At 33.2% G+C, this 17,765-nt stretch overlaps 1 protein-coding gene across 3 annotated transcripts in view; it reads right to left on the bottom strand.

Annotated features, from left to right (window-relative positions):
• LOC136416896 (trissin receptor-like) overlaps positions 1 to 17,765 on the bottom strand; it is a 227,352-nt gene that overhangs the window by 134,675 nt on the left and 74,912 nt on the right. The window contains exon 2 of one of the 3 annotated variants that reach the window (XM_066402321.1): positions 2,209 to 2,290. The exons of the other annotated variants lie outside the window; for them this stretch is intronic. Within the exon in view, the coding sequence (XP_066258418.1) occupies positions 2,209 to 2,231 (23 nt within the window). The 5' untranslated portion in view covers positions 2,232 to 2,290. The remainder of the gene's footprint in view (positions 1 to 2,208; positions 2,291 to 17,765) is intronic. 3 annotated transcript variants of the gene reach the window in all.

Here is a 17,765-nt window from a genome sequence, read left to right as displayed (position 1 = left end):
TTTCTATAATACCCTCTATTTTCAGTGTTAGAAAATGCTAATTAAGAATCGGGCTCGTAGGGCGAGTGACCTGTCATCCCTACACCCTTTACTTCAAGGTTTTCATCTTCCTAGTAAATTTGCAGTCACTTGAGTAATTTGTTCACACAAATAAGAAAATGAGTGGAAACTATTACCTGTCTGGATATCAACGTCATGCGCAATTTCATGATTGATGAGAAAGGATAGCAAAAAGCTGTCCTGGAAGAAAAAAATAAAATATCTAGTCTAAGATAGGAGATTTCACAAAGAAAAATATTCTTTAAATTATATTCAAAACTAAACGTATAGTCTAATTGCCATAATAGTTACAGCAGCTGTAAATGTGTTTCTTTGTTTTCAGCGTATAAATATTGAAATAAACTGCATTATTTTCACTTCCGCCAAATCACAGGTTTGACTGAATTTCCAAACATTGCGGAACTGTTTGTGATATAATTTTTTTCATTTGAATCAGCTTGCTCAAATATACTATTTAAATTTAATCAATGTTTAATGAATTGAAACAAATAGGGTAGAGCGGGAAAATTAAATAAAATGCAATGCAACCGATGTGGAAAAAGTGTTAAATATATAAGAATTCTGCTTCCAAATTAGCTTTAAAACACATACCGAAGAAAATCCGAAAATTTCTTAATAGTTTCCAAGAGCGAAAATTTCAACATCGACATTCGAAACCTGCAATTCTCACTCCAATTGGCACAAATCAGAGACAAAAGTGTGTCATTTCCAAAGGATAGAGTTCAATTTTTGAAAATCACAAATACGGTCGTTTGAAACACAATGCGTCCTTAGATCTTGACAGAATGGCAGTTCTAATTTTAATTTACAAAACCTGAAATTCTCATCTCGCGTCTGGAAGAACAGACAGTGTCATTTGAGAAAGACAGAATAGAGTTGTTCTGTTTGAACAATAATCGAATCTTAAAAAAATTCTGCAAATATCGAGTCTTAGAAAAGTTCTCAATACTGGTAAAAGATATGATACCGCCCAAATCTTCATATAATAACAGTTATAGGATCGACGTACCCAACCTGTTATTCACACTTCCCAATATTAAGGACGAAAAAAAGAGGTGTACAGCGTTGAATAAAAAAACTGCAAAGGAAAAAAATAAATTTCCTAAATTTAAAATTTTGAAAATTTAGTATTAAAAAAAAATTCTTTGATGTGTTCTGTAAATTAATCGACATGCGGAACCTATATTCCCCATTACTGAGTGATAAAAAGCGGAGGGAGAAAATGTGCCATTTCCAAAGCATCGAAAAGGTGAATATTTAGGTCACTGCTTGTATAGTGACGTACGACATACCACACAGAAACCATTGACAACCTGCCTCTGAAATGAGCTCCACAAACACCTATAAAACTGTCTATAAGTCATAAGCTAATAGTGCTCATTAATACAAGCTCGGAGAAAAAACATTTTTTTCGGGCCAATGTGTTTTTCCGCCAGTGTCTTTTTTGCCGTCGTTTTATTCTTTAATATTGAAATACCTGATTTTTAGTGTAGAACAGGTGGTGAATAAAATTCTCACATTAAGATAACCTATTTCCCTGGTTCATTTGCATTTAAAGATGGAAAGGGAAAAGGAGTGTGAAAAGGAACAGGAAAAACTTATTTTCCATATAAAACGGATTTGTCCACAAAACCAATCACAAAAAAAACTTATTCAAAATTCGGCGGATATTTCCGCATGAATTCCTTTACAATCCACAGCAGTATTCCACATTTACAGATATTTTTATTCAGCTTTTTTCTCCACTCGTTTTACCCCTGACACAACACTGTAGCAGCTCAAACGTCTCGTTCTTAATTTAGAAAAACGTGAATAAAATCCTCAAGTTTGCCACGCGTCTCTGACCTATGAAACTATCTCGAGTTTTTCTTCTTGTATTCTTCGTAAACAGGCATTGGAGGAAACATTGACTGCATAAGAAATGAGCAGTTTGGGGACGCAACATTACCCTTCGAAGAGAGTGTAGCGGCCTCACAGTGGAATCGGTTATTCAGTAATATTCTTATATGTGTTATGCGCCTTTGTTCGGATAATAATGAAATTTGGTCACAAACACTACATCAGAAACATGGACTAAACTTTCATTATCACGAATGCCCAACACTACAATTATTATCCTTGGAGCATAATATCTCTTGAATGATTTACCCATTGTTTCCATATCCTTCCATTCCCCTTACTTCTCTTTTAAGCTTTAAGAGTAACAAGCTCTCTCAGGAGTGCCATTAAGCTGAAACAAGAAGAAAATTAGATCCTAAAATATGAACATAAAGGGAGTAAGACCAAACCCATGTTTCCAGGAAACGGTCCCCTATTTTGGCCACCAATTGGATTAATAAAATGGAAAGAATTCTGAAATGACACCTTTGCCTGAGATTGGGTTACAGATACAATTTTTTTCCTACAGCTAAGTGTGAAACGCACTTTATTAGGAGACTGTCCAGGTAGATATGTTCCCACTGACTGATTTGTGACCGGTAAATCTAACATTATAATACTTGCTACTGCGAGGTTGCCAAACAACCTTATAGGATATTTCCATAATTAAAAACTTCGTTTCTAACTCAGCATTTATTTAAATAATTGTAGAGAAAATTATGGAAGTAATTCGAGCACAAAGTTTTGACGCTCTCACGAAATCTCCTTTTCTTCCTACCATCCTCATCGAGCGACAATATAGCACCTTACGCTCTAACTACACAAATAGGTATTCTCTAATAAAATTATGCAGATTTCTCAGTTCTTCCTCTTTTATAAGCATTTACCACTCATTTTAATTACTGAATAAGCCTTAAAACGAATAAATGTTTAAGTTTTATTTCAGACTCTGCATGAAGAGAAATAATTAATCCTAATGGAATATTAAATCGGCTGCTTGGATTGGATTTTTCATTATCGTTAATTTTGTTTCGACTTGACTTACTTGAATACATTTTTAATTTGGAGGGCTTTCGGAGAATTCGGGTGAGGCGAAGACGATAGCAATTACTAAGATACCACTAAATCTATTTAGCAGTCCGGAACAACAGAAACAAAGATAGGGGCAAGCCCAGAATTATATCAGAGATGATGCGGGTTGAAATTTACTTGCTAATTATTGGCTATACAAGGTGTTAAAAAAAGAGTGTAAAATATTTAAAAAGGTAATAAAGGGTCCGCTAAATGTGGCGCAGGAAAGTAAACCTCAATTTAACAGAGACGCTCTTTTGTTTCTCTATCAATTATACAGAGTGTTTTAAAAAAGGGTTCAGGAATAAAGGGTGTAATTCCTGGGCCCATTATAAGGAAAAAAGTTCCTATTGATATGAGTTCGCAAATGCACCGTTTTCGAGATACAAGGTGTAAAAAAAAGGTTTGTTAAAAAACACGATCAAAAACAGTTTTAACTTTTTTCCTTACTTAAAGAAGATGTTCTACATGTCCATTTGCCACTTGTGCAGGGAATTCACATCTTCGCCAAAAAGAAGCTCTTATTCTTTCGAACAACCCTGGATTTTATCTAATTGTTTGGCATTGATTTTCTGCTGTAGTTCATCCACATTATTAATTGGCCTCGGATATACCAGTTGTTTACCAGTTGTTCCCAATTACTAAATAAAATGTACAGTTTCATGAACAGAAAGCAATAACAAGAACAAAGACAGCAACACCGGTATTCTTTTTTTGACACCCAGTATCTCGAAAACGGCGCGTTTACGGACCCATGTTAATAGACATTTTTTTTTGTTAGAATGGGCCAAGGAATCACACTTTTCATTCCTGAAGCCTTTTTTTGAAACACCCTTTATGTCATTTTGGTAGTTAAATATTTGTCATTTATCGCTGTGGAGTCGTATACGATTGAATAACGAATTAAAATTATTCAAGAACATTATAAAAATGGTGAGAAAATAAAAAATACGTTTCGCGCAATACGTGATTTTCCCGGTCAGCATAATCGTCCAAATCAAAACACAATCGGTTGTTTAGTGCACAAATTTGAATAAACTGGTTCAGTTAGTAATTTGCCAAAGATTGGCAGACGAAAAAAACCTACACCAGAAAATGTCGCTGCTGTGAAAGAAAGTGTTAAGGGAGGAGTCCAGTGTCAGGAGTGGATGTGGAAGTGGAAAGGTGGAAGGAAAGTGTCAGGAAGATCCAAAATTGAGTATAACTCGTCGATCACAAGAATTGGGCATTTCATTCACCAGTTTATGCCGTACTATGCATAAATACTGGAGTTTACATGCATACAAAATTCAATTAACACAAGAACACAAGCCAGCAGATCATTTTACTCGTCTTGTTTTCTCGGATTGGCTCACTGAACATTGTGCAATTGATGCCACTTTTTCATCGAAAATTATCTTTAGCGATGAAGCGCATTTCATGTTAAATGGAATGGTAAATAAGCAAAATTGTCGCATTTGGGGCCAGTGAGAATCCTAGAGAATATCGAGAACAACCGATGCATCTTCCAAAAGTAACTGTTTGGTGTGGATTGTGGCCGAAAGGAATTAATGGTTATTATTTCTTTGAATGTGATTATGAAAATACGGTTACTGTGAATTCTGACCGATACCGTGCCATGATAAATGATTTTTTTTTTCCGAAAATTAATCGTATCGACATAAAGGACCTTTACTTTCAACAAGACAGTGCAACATGCTGCACAACGCGTGCAAACATTGAGTTGTTGCAGCCGAAATTTGGTCAACGCATAATTTTGCGAAATGGAAATGTGTCTTGGCCCGCTCGTTTATGCGATTTGACACTTCTCGACATTTTTTGTAGGGATTTTTGAAAAGTCAAGTGTACTTCAGTCATCTAGCTACCATACAAGACCTTAAAAACAACATTATTGCCGAGATAAATACAATTGAAGGGATCACGTTGGAAAATGTCATCGAAAATTTCGATCATCATATTGACGGCTGTAAAACAAGTCGTGGTAAACATTTGAAAGATATTATTTTTTATACGTAAATGGCATAGATTAATGTTACAAACAAAACAATAAATTGGATTGAATCGATATTATTTGCATTTTTATTTATTTTTTACTTTGCTACGTCTATTTTGGCAGACCCTTTAGTACTAGACTTTAAACCTTTAGTAATAAACAAAAAAGTCTTAGTAAGCGTGGGTCCGGAAAGTAACAGTTTCAAAGATGTGGAAGATTATGCTTTTTTGAAGCAAAACTTTTTTCATTTTTTTTATTTTGCAAAATCTTGCATTTTCTAATCATAATACAAATATTAGGTATTTGACTGTTGTCAGTGCACAAGTTTTCGTTTGCAATGGTTGTTTACTCTAATTTAGAATTAACCGACGTACATATCATGTATAAAGCTTAACCAAAACTCCAGATTCTTTCACATCGTGTATTTGAAAGACTTCATCAAAGATTGCGTGATACCCCTTCATTGAGCGTAAAATGTTATATACCGGGAAGATCAAGGTCGGTATCTACTTCTAGAGCAGAAAAAGAAATTCTAGCATGACGGATAGAGCATAATTTGAGGATGAGTGAGGAGAGAATAATTAGTACTCCTTTGGTTTGGAGAATCCTCCACGAGCTGCTGCTTTATTCGTATCATGTGCAACAAGTATTCACTTGATCATCAAGCACGTTTCATTTTTTGCACCTAGTTTCTACGCAATGACTCTGAATCCCCCGTTTTCTCGTCTATATTCTTTTTTTTATGAGGACGTGTCCACACGAAATGGACTTGTTAATTTTCACAATACGCATGTTTGTGCCAACGAAAATCCCTATGTTCTAATGGAATCTGGACATCAGCCAATTTTTTTTAATTAAAAATTTGGATGGGTATTATCTAGGTCCTGTTGTTTTACCAAACCGATTAACAGACGCTGCTTACCTAAATTTTCTGCAGAACGCAATGAATGATCTTTTGGATAACATTCCTTTAGACTAAAGGCAACAAATGTGGTTCCAGCATGATGGTCCTCTGATTCATTTTTTCGATTGCCATAAGAGAGCATTATACTTACATCAAACTTTTGCACATAGATGGGAAGGAAGGGGTGGACCTGCATTACGACCTGCAAGATCGCCTGATTTAACCCGTTAAGATTTATTTTTTTGGAGATATTTGAAAACATTAGTCTATGGTACTTTTGTAAATAACCTCGAGGAGCTGCAGCTACGAACTAATCAAAAATGTCAACAAGTTTGGGCCAATGAGATGTTTTAGAAAGAGTTCGAATATTTCTCAGACAAAGATGTGCCTGTTTGGAAATGGAAGGAGGACACTTTGAACATGTTATGTAACTTTATTTTTTGTTTTTCTAGAAACTTCTTCTGTTTGTTTGTACATAATAAATAAGTAATAAATAATTGCAAAAATGTTTCAAAAAAGAATAACCTTCTATATCTCCAAAACCGTTACTTCGTAAACCCATGTTCACTAAGACTTTTTTGTTTATTTTGATCCATACTATTACCTCTTTAAGTATATTACACTATTTTTTGAATGCCCCGTATAGCCGAAATTATCAGATTTAATGATTTTATGGTTCTTTTAAAATCCATTACGTATTGGTTGTAACCAATAATTATGGTGCTTGAACGTCCCTCATATTCTTTGATGTGGTTAAATTAAAAATAAAAATTGTTGGTCCAGGTGCTATAAAATAAGCTACAAAATCTTAACATAAAAATCAAATAGCGATGAGGAATTATCAAAACTTAACAAACAAAATAGTAGAATTTGGCACAAAACAGGAAAGTGTAAGGCACCATGGTGTCTCCATCCTCCTTTTTGGCCGCCATAGATTGGTGCCATATTACAAAACTATTCAAAATGCTACATCCATTTCTTCTAGATCATTGGCGCAATGTCGTTGAAACGGTCCTATTTTAACCACAATTTATTAAAATTCCAAGGCTGTAAAAATTTGTTAAGTAAAATATCAACACCTCGTGTTAAAGACAAATATATATAGAGCACACTGTTTACAAAAAATTTTTAATGAGGAAACATTAATCTGTCTTGCTCAACGTTTTCAAATCAATCAGCCTGTCTGTTTTCTCAGCCAGACTATTTTTGAAAATAAGTGCTAAAAATGAAGCCCTTGATCAATGATGAAAAACCATATTCAAGCATACTTGAGATCAAAATTAGTCCATAAGTTACGAGTTAATGGGGCGTATTTTACCCAGAATTGTTTTCGTTATTTATTTGTTCTGAATGCGAGCAAATTCTAATTTCTATGCAAGTGCATAAAACTAAGTTATTATGTCATAAATACACAATTTTTAGCAAACGGTCTCGTTAAATTAGAGTAAATGAATTTCTATCCTGTCAATTGCAGAATAATTGAAATAACCGATATTACATACATTTCTCCATAAATGGGAATTGCTTAACTGCAAAATTATTATTATCCATTCCACTTAAAGTTGGCATCAATAAAACCAAAACAATATTCCTGGGGAATAAACGGATATAGAAGCAATTTAATGGTGACATTTAGATGATTTAGGTAGTGCTTATGCAGAAGTCATATAAAATTGAGAAATTTTATTTCGAAACTATAAACTTAATATTACAGTGCTATAGGAAGAGGAATTGCCACTATCGATCATCCTATTTATATGGATTTCACATAAACTTGTCTGACGACGTTTTCCAAACGGTTTTACATCCGGGAAAGCCATAAAGTAAAGTTTCTAATTCTATTCAAGAATAAACGGGTTGCATTTTCTTCTTGTTAAACTGAGACACACGGGAGACACAGAAGATGAAGGAAAGACGTGAAAATGATCAATATCACTTTTCAAGTCTCATGGCGTACCCATTTCCACGACCCCTCCCTTTGCCCCGGACGGACGGATGACCTCTGAAAAGGCCCTCAAATCAGCCCTGTTCAGTTGTATAAATACCAATAGGGGAGCAATCAATTTTATTGCAGCTATTAATTTTGAACATAAAAGAGAACTACATTCAACGACATTGATTGATTTTCATAAAACAAGCCGGCGAAACACTAATCTTCCACTTGGTCCATTAATTCCATTGTACCCGGCCCGAAAATGTGATAGATACCTCTTGTCTACGTTATAAATTATACACATTACAATTAAATTATCCAGCATTATCGTCGATTATTATTATTGGTATAAAATCGATATAAATCAAGGCATAAATCCTCTACTTATTGGACACGTTTTCAATCCATGCGTACTGCATAAAGATCGATCAATGGGATTAAACAGCAGGAAGTCGACGCGTAAGTTACACATAGCAATCCCTGGTTAAAATCATATCCAGCGTAATCCCGAAATCCCAAATTAAAATTTAAATCTCATCAATGCAGGTTGCTATGATTGAAAACGTGGACAAAGTGGTGTTGGATGAAACATATATTCATGCAAACAATCAGGCCCGTGTTTTCGGAAATTTCCAGGGCAAACAGCAAACTTCCACTTTTAATCGAACTATTGGGTTACACTCATTACCAGACAAATTTAATGCCGGATGGACTGGAATGGAATTAAAGCCAGTAGAATTCCGGATTGCAATGTTCTATCAAGTATTAAAGTGGTCTTTCAAGTGCAGGGAATGGATATTCTTTTATGCAGCCATTCACAGGGGAAAAATGGTAATTTTATTTCAGTCGATTGGAAATTATACTGGAAAAACTAGCTATTGGTGGGAACTTCGCGTGTTAATGAAGAGAACTGATGGAAATTGGGAAAAAAGCATTTGAGGGAATTTGTAGCGAAAACTTTCGAGGAGCAGAAGCTTGCAAAGCTCATTTTTTTCATCAGAATAACCGAAGAGGGTTCTGAAAATCAGTTTTCTCAACTGAGAAAAAATTGAAAATTCAAAATTGTCACACTTAGTTATGAAATTATCGCACTTCGCTCATGAAGTGATTTGTAAATCTTTTGAGGCCTTTTAGTTAAGCTGATGACGTTACACTTATTTCAGAAAACTACCACGTTCTAACATCTTCCATTCAAAGAGTACCCTTCATTAAGATGGCCAAAATGCCCTTTAATCTAAATTGAAAAGCTAACTGAATGGACATATAAGTTTATAAATTATAACCCTCTAATACCAATCAATTGTGCAAAATATCCTTATCCCTATTTCCTAGACTAGAATTATAATTTTTAACTTGAAAACTGGTTTTTCTAAAAATCTGAAAAAAATCATACATGTAAATGTAGAAAACCCTCGTGCATTCACCAACATTTTTTTGTTTTTTTCCTGCTAATTCTAACCTAAAAACGATTTTTAAAATTTCAAAATATATACAATTTTTTTCCAGATAGGCTGCAGGTCCAGTTTTTTCTTCTAATAATGAGTATTTTTATGGTAAATCTAAATGTATTTAAAATATGTTACATTTTAGGTTACGCCATATTGAAAACTGCAAAAAAAACAAATTTTTTTAGCATTTTTTTCAACACCGACACTGAATACCGGGTATTTAATGCATTTTTTTATAATCCAATAGTATTTATTGATCGCATTTTATGCCGAAATGATTAATTCGGTATTGAAAAAAAATGCTAAAAAATTAAGTTTTTTGCATTTTTCAATATGGGGCAGTCTAAAAAGTGACACATTTTATATACACTTAGATTTACCATAAAAATACCCATCATTAGAAGAAAAAACTGGACCTGCAGCCCATTCTGAAAAAAGTTATTCCCTTTTGAAATTTTAAAAATCGTTTTTAGATTAGAATTAGAAGGAAAAAAAAGAAAAAAAGGTGGCAAATGCGTGAGGTTTTTTTTATATATGTGTTATTTTTTCAGAATCTCCGAAAATCCAGGTTTCAAGTTAAAAATTATAATTGAGAAGATGGTGGTTTAAGGGTTTTTTTTGGTTTAGGGGGTGAGAGTAAGGGTATTTTGCACAACTGATTGGCATTAGAGGGTTATCACTTATGTACTTATATGCCTATTCAGTTAGGTTTTCAATTTAGATCAAAGGGCATTTTGACTATCTAAATAGAGGGTACTCTTTATAACAACCTGAAAGATACAGTAATTTTATATTAATGACCAAAGATAAATATGTTTTATGCAATCTCACATAATCTTATTGAGTTGCTGGAGTATTATCTCAGGAAAATTCTGAAACTATTTAAATAGGCCCTTTCCAGGGAATACAATACAACAAAATTGACTGTAATAAATCGAGAAAAAATTCAAGAAGAATGAGAATCTCTGCTGAATCCCAACACATGCTGGAAACCAAGTGTTACATTACAGGGATGATTAATTCGGGTCTAAATCATCGAATAGCAACTGGGGGTTTTGTTTATTTCGGATAACGAAATTAACACAAAGTGCTTTAGAAACAACTGTTTTAAAACAAATATCATCTTGTAATAACACAATTTCAGATGGTACGTTTTACATAATGTAAAATTACCCCTCAAAAAAATAGAAAAAAGTTTATGGTTCTTGAGAAAGTCCTTGTTGTATTAAGCAAAAAAGATCAGTTAATCATCAAAGGTCAAAGTTTACCATTTAGCTTTAGGTTTGCAAAGTTTCCAGAAGATATTGGATTCGCTGGATGTATCTCGTTATCGATGAGTGATGGATCTAATGATGCTTACAAATATCTCTATCTTACGTAAAGAACATATATGAATAAGTAACGTTCCTCGTAATAGACAGATTGACGAAGATAAAGCATTTCAAATACTACTTTAAGCAGTTTGAACACCTAAACATGAAACTCTATTTATTCGTATAAAGCTATTTCCACCAGCGGTGTTTCACTCAAGGGGTGGATTGGCTATGAAATTGAATTTAAGACATTTTCAAAGAGGTTTAATTTTTCAAACAAGAATTTTAAAGTTTAAACAACATTTAGTTTAAATATTGACACAATATCTCCAAAACGGATATTTCAAAATTAAATTAGTAAAATAATTAATAATTGAAATTAATTATTTCAGAATTTAATTAATTAATGGTCAAATCAAATCAGTGTAAGAGCATTTGGTATGACTAGAACTGTCAAAAATACTTTTGAAGAGCAGATCCACAAATTAATGTCATTTTTGAGGTCCGATATGAAATTTACTTAAGCTGTTCAATTCAGTTCCAAGTTAGAAGTAGTAGCTTACATTAAAATTGAAAATCGTATAAAAACAATAGGGAAATTGCACTTCCTTTTCTAGAAAACGGGTAGAAGGGATATCGTTAGAAGAGAGAGTAATCTACAATTTTAACGTATAAAAAAATAAATATATTGATTAGCCGAACTGGGTCTATAAAGAGGGAAAAGTGGAAAACTATTCAATTTATCAGTTTTTAACAAGTCCGAACTATAACGGTCCATACAGAACAATAAAGAAATTGAAATTAAACGAGTAAACCAAAACTCGAGAAACTCATCTCCACGTGAACATTATTACTACCCCTACAACGTGGATTTACTCACCCCTACACTAATCAATTATAATGAAATCACTGGGGTGGAACAAAGAAATTCAATGGTCTTTGCCAGTGGAAGCATGGTGTAATTAAGAGAGCAGCTTTAATAACTTCAGTGATATAAGATGGAAGATGGAAGGAGCCAGCAAACACGAAAAGTTAATGTGGGATGTATTATTTTGAAATCCTGCTGCCTTCCAAAGCAAAGATTAAAGATTTGAAACTAAATAGTTTGTTAAATTATGAAGACCTAATGCTGATGACATATTTTAATTTTAACGGAGAATCTTAATTGGAATGGGGAGGGGGAAGGGGGGGGGGGGGGGTTAAATTCCTTCATAAAATGCAACTAAGTTACTATAAAAATCTCACCATTTTATCGCCTGGTTTTTTAACGTCTTTATATACCTCTAGTTGAAAGTTCGTAAACTGAACCACTTAGTTTTCTTACAAAGTTTAGTCTGAAAGTTTTTATTGACATCGAACAATGCGAAACTGGCTCAATCCAGGACCAATATCCTTTATTAGGAAATTTGTGACCACTTCCTCTGCTGTGTGAAGTTTTCTGAGAGGATAGAATTTCGGGGAATTTCCACGATATTTTAACGAAATTAAAGGATGGTAAAAGGGTAAAAGAGGAAATTCTTGTTCCCTGCTTTACACTTAGATTACATCAATTTTCTTAAAGTGCAGAATCGAACAAACATCAATTTATCTGGTCATTGATTTTATTGATGCATTATACTAATACTATTGTTTTACAAGTTGAAACCTCATGTTAGTCTCTACGACTTTTAATCGCCACTTTTAAATTACTTTGTGCCGCATAAATCCTAAATAAAAGAATTACAATTAATTCCAATACAAAGTATTACATTTATTTTTGTTCCGTGTTAAAACGTAATAAAAGCGCAAACTTGTTAAAAATAGGAGCTGAGAAAGGGCTTTCGGAAAGGATTCTTTAATTAAAACTCTAAAGTTAATGGTCCCCGAAAACACGGGAATGGCTTTTGTAAAATATTAACAAAAAATTTAATAGATTACCTGATACGAAAGAAATGGTGTAAAAAATTGTCATTCACTTAATTAAGTAGAAAGAAAAGATTAATACAGACCATTTGAGCACAATATAGGGTGTTCCAAAAAAACGGACAAAGTTGTAACTCAGTTATGAATGGATTTTGATGAACTAAAAACCAAATAAAGTGATATTTTTCAGAGTGCTAAGGAACGTCAAAGTTGATTTTTGTTAAACTCAACTTCTGCTTTTGGCGTCAACTTCAAAGTTTCAAATAGAAATCCATGTTTTTTTTACATTTTTTAAGAGAAAATATTTTTCTGAATTTAATGATGCATGCCAAGTTAATGTTGAAACAATTTTTAACTGACAAAAATTGAAAAATTTGAATAAACTGAGTTATGTAATCATCTCTATCGTCATGGAGTTATCTGCGTTATCCTGTGGTGATATGCATTTCATTCCGTGTCATCCTATTGTATTATCTTACAAAAAGACGCCTGGCACCACGGACAAGTGGCGCCCATATGGTACCCAGCGAGAAGGGACAAGCCAAAAACCGCCCTTAACCATTGGAACCACATCATCCTTCCTCGTAATTTTCTATGACTAGTTATACTGCAAGTATGACTATTGCAAATTAGTTCTTTAGTGCAATAAAAATAATTATTAGTATTTTTATTGACGACAATTATCAAGTGTCAATTTCAGTTGAAGCTATATAAAAATGAACAGTTAATTATATTATAGATATGCTTGAAGCAAATTTCCAAAGCAATAAGAACTCCGGTGAAGCAGTACGTATTTATTCTATCCCGTTTTCCTAATAGAGAAGTATCTAATCGTAATATATTTAAACGTTTAGAAGAAATCTTACGACGCTATAGATCTTTTAAAGAGACGAAGAAATTATTGCAAGACTTTAATGAAAATATAGAACTCAACGTATTACTTAGTGTTGAAGAGAATCCAAAAACATCAGTAAGAGAACTTGCTAAGGCATTGAAGGAATTGTCACACACCATTAAATTCAGAAAAAAATGTTTATCAAAAACGATTTTAAAAAATGTAAAGTTTTATTTGAAATTCTGAAGTTGGCGCCTAAAGCAGAAATCGAGTTAAAAAAATTCAACTTTGATATTACTTGGTAGTCTAAAAAATATCATCTCATTTGGTCTTGAGTTAATCAAAATTCGTTCATAAATAACTGACAATGAGTTATATAATAGCTTCGCCCGTTTTTTTTGAGACACCCAGTATCATGAACATGCTCATATAAAATTGGTAACAAAAGCATGGGCGACGATTAATTAAAACTTTGAGCAGGTAATTATTGGTTAATGAGTGGAACACATTGGACATGGATCCGAAATTGCCCAAAAGCACATCTAAAAACATTTCAGGTGCAGGACATTAACAAAACTACGAGTTTCTGCTAATGTTTTTGAGAATTCTTTACGATGAGCAGGCATTAAAGTTTCATTAAACGTTGAAACTGTCGTTAAGTAGAACCGCTTTTTCTTCAATAAACCGGATTTTACAGATGTCTGAAAACAAATAAATTACGTGCAAAAATTTGTTTTGTTTATTATTGTCCTATTTATCTATCCTGCAAATTTGCTAAACTTCTAGCATCTTCAAAACAGGTTTAAGATTTAAATAACTCACATTTATCTCATCGTTCTATAATGGAGATATTTTTTAAAACTATTGGATTCCGTTTCTCCTTATTAAATTACGATCACGTACCTATTCCTTTATTCGAGAGATTTTTTTAAATAAGGTCAAGCTCCAAGATCTAAGGATTTCCTTGATTGCCTGAAAACTGAAAGTAAACTCATCCGGGTTTTCTTTCAAAGCTTTGATGAAGATAGTATATGCATTTTGATGGCAAACATTGAGTTTCTCCCTATTTTATGTTTTCGTGTGTTTTTATATATGTTTATTAATTTTCAAATCCGCACTCTACTTAAATCTTCAATCAAGTTCTTTGCTACTTCCTAGGAGTGTTTCTAATCCAATTTTCATCCTGCTTTAAAGGGACGTAAACTTTCGTGAGACACGACAGTCTGCTTAATTAAAATAGATTAATTTTACCTGAACCCTCTTGATTAGTAATGATTAGTAAGCTTTCGCTTTAAATATGGTCAAACAATTACTCTCGGTTAGTTTATGACGAATTACACATAGAACGAAGAATAATGATATTAGCTACTCTCGTAAGACTACCCTGAAATTGAAAATTGATTCATTCTATAAAATCCAGTAACTTAACGAAAGGGGAAGGAACGAAGAATGGGCAGCTGGACTGATTTGATAATAATCGTTTGTTATGTTACAACATGCCAGTTATTATCGAGAAACTGAGCAGAGAAATATCACAGAAAATCCTGGAAGCAGCTCGGGGAATCTAGAGCGGAAACAAAATAACTATGAATAATGATCATAACACCAAATACATCAAATTAGTTATAATAGAAATTTAAGTTTACAGGGCACCCTATATTCTACATGTACGGACCTCTGCAGCTTTTTTTCAGAAAATCTTATGCCTATTATAATATAAAACACATAAAGCTCATAGCTTCTTAAGATCGTTGATGAATTTAGGGTAAGCAAAATTTTGCTCACTGGTTTGGAAAACTTTACACCGATAGGAAGTTTTCACACAAATTTAACCAAGCTAATTTCTGAAATGAGTAATGGAAATGTACAACACGAACAATAGAAAGAACAAAATGAAACTTTTCACTCCCCTGATTACAAAATCCAACTCTGATTGGCAAGCTTGATACTGATCTACCAACACTCGCACATTGAGGATGAGGTTCTACGCGCCTGTTTTCTCGGCACTCTCTAATCTAACTTATTTTACATTTTCAACTAAAAATTGCAAAGAAAAGCGTGTACTGCAATTATATGAAATTCTTCAATTGCTCTTTGTGTTGGAGTTTTAAAAAACGCAAGGGGAGAAAAACAGCGCGTTTAGAAAAAAGGATTAAAAATGGTCAGTATTGTGTGTGTATAAAATACTGTAAAAGATATGTTATGAGCTGAAAAATATCTGTTTTTATTATATTGCATTTTCTTACCATTTCAATCTTATTTGTTATGCCTCTTTTCCGTCCTCTTATTTTGTATTTCTCTTGCCTTTTATGCATTTATTTATCACATGTTTTCATTTCATTTTGTATTTTAGTCCCCAATTTCCAGTCACTCCTCCTGTGTTCACGTTCCTTTTTCGCATAAGTGTTTACATCTTTAATTCCTCTATTCCCGAATCGAAGTGGATAAAGATACCTCAACTTATTTACCTCAATTTCTACTTCTTTGTTTCAGAGCCCGATTAATAATTTCAGTGTCATCCTTCCTTTACATCTGTATTGTTCATTCCTCTTCATTATTTTACTGATTTATAATTTCAACCTCCTTTGAAATCTTCTCCATTTTTTGGATGTGTCCATTTTTCTCGAAACTGCTGGCCAAACGAAATGCACCAAGCGAATTTTTTCAAACTTGAAATTTTTCCAAACTTTAAATCTCGAAAACGGTTTGTCCGATTTTCTTATATATAAAAAAATTTGGTTATGGTTGAATGAATGACTATTAAAATATACCTGAGAGATTATTTTTGAGAGCTTCTATGGCTCTTTCAAGAAAGGTCTTCCAAACAGATTATAGTACCACCTTTCTTTTATTAGATTATAGTATCACCACTTTGAAAACAAACAGAAATATCTGCATGTAATCAATAAAAAATATCAATAACGTGTAAACCCGTTGGTCTCAAAAAATATGTAATAAACTGCTTCAATTGGCTTCAATTTTATAAGCTTTATTAGACAAGGTTTTGATATACAGTGTCGCCCATAAAGCCGCATTATATGGGAATTTTTTTATTTATGAACTTAATTAAATTTTGGTTTTGCCTGCAGGTTGTGCTTCACAAACGATGAGAAATGACTTACACATCGGAAAATAAATGACTGTCTATAATTGTAAAATTGTATTTTTTTTTCAAAAACATTAAAAATCTACAATTATTTCTCAAAATTTTCAAAAATCATGAAGGAAAAAGTTTCTCAGTTTCTTATTTTCTATCCACATGTCTCTTTAATTTTCTTGGACGACTTATATTAAAAAATTTTTTGTATTTCTGCATTTTTCAAAATTTTAAGAACTAATGATAGATTTGGAATGTTTTTGAAAAAAATCGCAATTTGACAGTTACGGATAGTCATTTGTTTTTCGATTTGTATGTCATTTCTCATCATTTGTGAAACACGATCCGAAAGAGAAGTCAAAATTTATCCAAATTCATCAAATAAATTTTTTTCATTCCAAAAAATTTTACACATGATGCGGATTTTATGGGTGACATTGAATGTTTTAGTTTTTGAGATACAGAATTACTTTGTAACTTATTTGGAGGATTTCGGAGATGGCCTTAAAAGAAGATGCTTAAACCTACATTTCCAGAATTCTTGGCCCTTAAGAGAGATATAGAGAATCGTGAGATAACTATTTGCACGATTTTGAACGTGCTCTTAAGGGAGCGCGCTTCAAGGTGCATTTACAGGGCTCTTAGTCTTCAATTGAATTATAGAAAGAAGCTTAAAGCCCTATAGAATGAAGCTCCATATCAGTCCATTTAAGCCTCAACAATGTCAACAGCACTTCCTGAAAATTTCCAATTCCATTATACTTATATGTTTCGCAACCGAGGAGGAAGTTTAACATCCAACAACCTTAATTTATAGTTGTTTACCCGAATCAAACCATTATTAGAGCATTTTCGGTGGTGGAGCTCAAATAAACACCTCGTAATTGTTTCCAGTGGAATTCTGCAATGCAGAAGGAAGCGAATGCCATATGGATGAGTTATTAGAGAAGGAAAACGCATCCAGAATATTAAGCGACAATGGAAGTCCTTCAATTGCCTAGGAATTTTCTAATTTCCAATCACGTACCATTGCAGATATGAAGTGTGTGATTTTTAAAAGTTCCCGATTTACATTTGTATGCTCGCATGTTCATCTTGTCATTTTATTAAATTATTGTCCATGTAAAGGAAATGCTGTAGAAATGTTGCAGCTCGCAATGTAGCGAGGCCAGACGTGCTCATTAAGTATTCAGAGGCACCCAAAACCTAAATTAAATATAACTCAATAATTGATAAATTCACTTACATAGATACCAGTAGTTCCGTGACGAACTCTATCTGCAACGAACTCCTTAATCTTTAGGACCACTTCTCGAAATAGCCTCAAAATT

The sequence above is a fragment of the Euwallacea similis genome, chromosome 25 (genome assembly GCF_039881205.1).
Source record: "Euwallacea similis isolate ESF13 chromosome 25, ESF131.1, whole genome shotgun sequence".
NCBI classification, from domain to species: domain Eukaryota; kingdom Metazoa; phylum Arthropoda; class Insecta; order Coleoptera; family Curculionidae; genus Euwallacea; species Euwallacea similis.
This window is presented reverse-complemented; position numbering and strand designations above follow the sequence as displayed.